This window comes from Hemibagrus wyckioides, linkage group LG15 (assembly GCF_019097595.1).
Source record: "Hemibagrus wyckioides isolate EC202008001 linkage group LG15, SWU_Hwy_1.0, whole genome shotgun sequence".
NCBI lineage: Eukaryota > Metazoa > Chordata > Actinopteri > Siluriformes > Bagridae > Hemibagrus > Hemibagrus wyckioides.
In genome coordinates this window covers 24154292-24159291 of record NC_080724.1, presented here as the reverse complement: position 1 = coordinate 24159291, position 5000 = coordinate 24154292, and the positions used below count along the sequence as shown (strand labels likewise).

Here is a 5000-nt window from a genome sequence, read left to right as displayed (position 1 = left end):
TGGTGTGTGTGAGAGTTTGGAGTGTGAGAGTGGTGTGTGAGAGAGTTTGGAGTGTGAGAGTTTGGTGTGTGTGAGAGTGGTGTGTGTGAGAGTTTGGAGTGTGAGAGTTTGGTGTGTGTGAGAGTTTGGAGTGTGAGAGTGGTGTGTGTGAGAGTGGTGTGTGTGAGAGTTTGGTGTGTGTGAGAGTTGTGTGTGTGAGATTGGAGTGTGAGAGATTGGAGTGTGAGAGTTTGGAGTGTGAGAGTGGTGTGTGTGAGAGTGGTGTGTGTGAGAGTTGTGTGTGAGAGATTGGAGTGTGAGAGTTTGGAGTGTGAGAGTGGTGTGTGTGAGAGTGGTGTGTGTGAGAGTGGTGTGTGTGAGAGTTTGGAGTGTGAGAATGGTGTGTGTGAGAGTGGTGTGTGTGAGAGTTTGCAGTGTGAGAGTGGTGTGTGTGAGAGTTTGGAGTGTGTGAGAGTTTGGAGTGTGAGAGTGGGGTGTGTGAGAGTGGTGTGTGTGTGAGTTTGGAGTGTGAGAGTGGTGTGTGTGAGAGTGGTGTGTGTGAGAGTTTGGAGTGTGAGAGTGGTGTGTGTGAGTTGTGTGTGTGAGAGTTTGGAGTGTGAGAGTTTGGTGTGTGTGAGAGTTGTGTGTGTGAGAGTTGTGTGTGTGAGAGTTTGGAGTGTGAGAGTGGTGTGTGTGAGAGTTTGGAGTGTGAGAGTGGTGTGTGTGAGAGTGGTGTGTGTGAGAGTGGTGTGTGTGAGAGTGGTGTGTGTGAGAGTTTGGAGTGTGAGAGTGGTGTGTGTGAGAGTGGTGTGGGTGAGAGTTTGGAGTGTGAGAGTGGTGTGTGTGAGAGTGGTGTGGATGAGAGTTTGGAGTGTGAGAGTGGTGTGTGTGAGAGTGGTGTGTGTGAGAGTTTGGAGTGTGAGAGTGTGTGTGTGAGAGTTTGGAGTGTGAGAGTGGTGTGTGTGAGAGTGGTGTGTGTGAGAGTTTGGAGTGTGAGAGTTTGGTGTGTGAGAGTGGTGTGTGTGAGAGTTTGGAGTGTGAGAGTGGTGTGTGTGAGAGTGGTGTGTGTGAGAGTTTGGAGTGTGAGAGTGGTGTGTGAGAGAGTTGTGTGTGTGAGAGTTGTGTGTGTGAGAGTTGTGTGTGTGAGAGAGTTGTGTGTGTGAGAGAGTTGTGTGTGTGAGAGTTGTGTGTGTGAGAGAGTTGTGTGTGTGAGAGTTTGGTGTGTGAGAGTTTGGAGTGTGAGAGTTTGGAGTGTGAGAGTTTGGAGTGTGAGAGTGGTGTGTGTGAGAGTTGTGTGTGTGAGAGTTTGGAGTGTGAGAGAGTTGTGTGTGTGTGAGAGTTTGGAGTGTGAGAGTTTGGTGTGTGAGAGTTTGGAGTGTGAGAGAGTTGTGTGTGTGAGAGTTGTGTGTGTGAGAGAGTTGTGTGTGTGTGAGAGTTGTGTGTGTGAGAGAGTTGTGTGTGTGAGAGTTTGGTGTGTGAGAGTTTGGAGTGTGAGAGTTTGGAGTGTGAGAGTGGTGTGTGTGAGAGTTTGGAGTGTGAGAGAGTTGTGTGTGTGAGAGAGTTGTGTGTGTGAGAGAGTTGTGTGTGTGTGAGTTGTGTGTGTGAGAGAGTTGTGTGTGTGAGAGTTTGGAGTGTGAGAGTTTGGAGTGTGAGAGTGTGGTGTGTGTGAGAGAGTTGTGTGTGTGAGAGTTTGGTGTGTGTGAGAGAGTTGTGTGTGTGAGAGTTGTGTGTGTGAGAGAGTTGTGTGTGCGAGAGTTGTGTGTGTGAGAGAGTTGTGTGTGTGAGAGAGTTGTGTGTGTGTGAGTTGTGTGTGTGTGAGAGTTGTGTGTGAGAGAGTTGTGTGTGTGAGAGAGTTGTGTGTGTGAGAGAGTTGTGTGTGTGTGAGTTGTGTGTGTGAGAGAGTTGTGTGTGTGAGAGTTTGGAGTGTGAGAGTTTGGAGTGTGAGAGTGTGGTGTGTGTGAGAGAGTTGTGTGTGTGAGAGTTTGGTGTGTGTGAGAGAGTTGTGTGTGTGAGAGTTGTGTGTGTGAGAGAGTTGTGTGTGTGAGAGTTGTGTGTGTGAGAGAGTTGTGTGTGTGAGAGAGTTGTGTGTGTGTGAGTTGTGTGTGTGAGAGAGTTGTGTGTGTGAGAGTTGTGTGTGTGAGAGAGGTGTGTGTGTGAGAGAGTTGTGTGTGTGAGAGTTGTGTGTGTGAGAGAGTTGTGTGTGTGAGAGAGTTGTGTGTGTGAGAGTTGTGTGTGTGTGAGTTGTGTGTGTGAGAGAGTTGTGTGTGTGAGAGTTGTGTGTGTGAGAGAGTTGTGTGTGTGAGAGTTGTGTGTGTGAGAGAGGTGTGTGTGTGAGAGAGTTGTGTGTGTGTGAGTTGTGTGTGTGAGAGAGTTGTGTGTGTGAGAGTTGTGTGTGTGAGAGAGTTGTGTGTGTGAGAGTTGTGTGTGTGAGAGAGTTGTGTGTGTGAGAGAGTTGTGTGTGTGAGAGTTGTGTGTGTGTGAGTTGTGTGTGTGTGAGTTGTGTGTGTGAGAGAGTTGTGTGTGTGAGAGTTGTGTGTGTGTGAGAGAGTTGTGTGTGTGAGAGTTGTGTGTGTGAGAGAGTTGTGTGTGTGAGAGAGTTGTGTGTGAGAGAGTTGTGTGTGTGAGAGTTGTGTGTGTGAGAGTTGTGTGTGTGAGAGAGTTGTGTGTGTGTGAGTTGTGTGTGTGAGAGTTGTGTGTGTGAGAGAGTTGTGTGTGTGAGAGAGTTGTGTGTGAGAGAGTTGTGTGTGTGAGAGTTGTGTGTGTGAGAGTTGTGTGTGTGAGAGTTTGGAGTGTGAGAGTTTGGAGTGTGAGAGTTTGGTGTGTGTGAGAGAGTTGTGTGTGTGAGAGTTGTGTGTGTGAGAGAGTTGTGTGTGTGAGAGAGTTGTGTGTGTGTGAGTTGTGTGTGTGAGAGAGTTGTGTGTGTGAGAGTTGTGTGTGTGAGAGAGTTGTGTGTGTGAGATAGTTGTGTGTGTGAGAGAGTTGTGTGTGTGTGAGTTGTGTGTGTGAGAGTTGTGTGTGTGAGAGTTGTGTGTGTGAGAGAGTTGTGTGTGTGAGATAGTTGTGTGTGTGAGAGAGTTGTGTGTGTGAGAGTTGTGTGTGTGAGAGTTGTGTGTGTGAGAGAGTTGTGTGTGTGAGAGTTGTGTGTGTGAGAGAGTTGTGTGTGTGAGAGAGTTGTGTGTGTGAGAGTTGTGTGTGTGAGAGTTTGGAGTGTGAGAGTTTGGAGTGTGAGAGTTTGGAGTGTGAGAGTTTGGTGTGTGTGAGAGAGTTGTGTGTGTGAGATAGTTGTGTGTGTGAGAGAGTTGTGTGTGTGTGAGTTGTGTGTGTGAGAGAGTTGTGTGTGTGAGAGTTGTGTGTGTGAGAGAGTTGTGTGTGTGAGAGAGTTGTGTGTGTGAGAGAGTTGTGTGTGTGAGAGTTGTGTGTGTGAGAGTTTGGAGTGTGAGAGTTTGGAGTGTGAGAGTTTGGTGTGTGTGAGATAGTTGTGTGTGAGATAGTTGTGTGTGTGAGAGAGTTGTGTGTGTGAGATAGTTGTGTGTGTGAGAGAGTTGTGTGTGTGAGAGAGTTGTGTGTGAGAGAGTTGTGTGTGTGAGAGAGTTGTGTGTGTGAGAGTTGTGTGTGTGAGAGTTTGGAGTGTGAGAGTTTGGTGTGTGTGAGAGAGTTGTGTGTGTGAGATAGTTGTGTGTGTGAGAGAGTTGTGTGTGTGTGAGTTGTGTGTGTGAGAGAGTTGTGTGTGTGAGAGTTGTGTGTGTGAGAGAGTTGTGTGTGTGAGAGAGTTGTGTGTGAGAGAGTTGTGTGTGTGAGAGTTGTGTGTGTGAGAGTTTGGAGTGTGAGAGTTTGGAGTGTGAGAGTTTGGTGTGTGTGAGATAGTTGTGTGTGTGAGATAGTTGTGTGTGTGAGAGAGTTGTGTGTGTGAGAGAGTTGTGTGTGTGAGATAGTTGTGTGTGTGAGAGAGTTGTGTGTGTGAGAGAGTTGTGTGTGAGAGAGTTGTGTGTGTGAGAGAGTTGTGTGTGTGAGAGTTGTGTGTGTGAGAGTTTGGAGTGTGAGAGTTTGGTGTGTGTGTGAGAGTTGTGTGTGTGAGAGTTGTGTGTGTGAGAGTTGTGTGTGTGAGAGAGTTGTGTGTGTGAGAGTTGTGTGTGTGAGAGAGTTGTCTGTGTGTGAGTTGTGTGTGTGAGAGAGTTGTGTGTGTGAGAGTTGTGTGTGTGAGAGAGTTGTGTGTGTGAGAGAGTTGTGTGTGTGAGAGTTGTGTGTGTGAGAGAGTTGTGTGTGTGAGAGTTGTGTGTGTGAGATAGTTGTGTGTGTGAGAGTTTGGAGTGTGAGAGTTTGGAGTGTGAGAGTTTGGTGTGTGTGAGAGAGTTGTGTGTGTGAGAGTTGTGTGTGTGAGAGAGTTGTGTGTGTGAGAGTTTGGAGTGTGAGAGTTTGGAGTGTGTGAGAGAGTTGTGTGTGTGAGAGAGTTGTGTGTGAGAGAGTTGTGTGTGTGAGAGAGTTGTGTGTGTGAGAGTTGTGTGTGTGAGAGAGTTGTGTGTGTGAGAGTTGTGTGTGTGAGAGTTGTGTGTGTGAGAGAGTTGTGTGTGAGAGAGTTGTGTGTGAGAGAGTTGTGTGTGTGAGAGTTGTGTGTGTGAGAGTTGTGTGTGTGAGAGTTGTGTGTGTGAGACAGTTGTGTGTGTGAGAGTTGTGTGTGTGAGAGTTGTGTGTGTGAGAGAGTTGTGTGTGTGAGAGTTGTGTGTGTGAGAGTTGTGTGTGTGAGACAGTTGTGTGTGTGAGAGTTGTGTGTGTGAGAGTTGTGTGTGTGAGACAGTTGTGTGTGTGAGAGTTGTGTGTGTGAGACAGTTGTGTGTGTGAGAGTTGTGTGTGTGAGAGTTGTGTGTGTGAGAGTTTGGAGTGTTTGGAGTGTGAGAGTTTGGTGTGCTGAACTGATTTTACACAGATTTTTTTCCATATTTCAAGGTAAATTCATCCAGGATTTAACAGGTAATAACAGGTTATAACAGTTATGTGACAGTGTAACTGACCTCCAGCCCCAGCAG

General features: G+C 47.2%; 1 protein-coding gene across 3 annotated transcripts in view; it reads right to left on the bottom strand.

The window, feature by feature from the left end:
- hdac7a (histone deacetylase 7a) overlaps positions 1 to 5000 on the bottom strand; it is an 86525-nt gene that overhangs the window by 9670 nt on the left and 71855 nt on the right. For all 3 annotated transcript variants that reach the window (XM_058409483.1, XM_058409485.1, XM_058409484.1), the window contains one exon: positions 4986 to 5000. This exon is cut by the window's right edge and continues 119 nt beyond it. In XM_058409483.1, the coding sequence (XP_058265466.1) occupies positions 4986 to 5000 (15 nt within the window). The remainder of the gene's footprint in view (positions 1 to 4985) is intronic.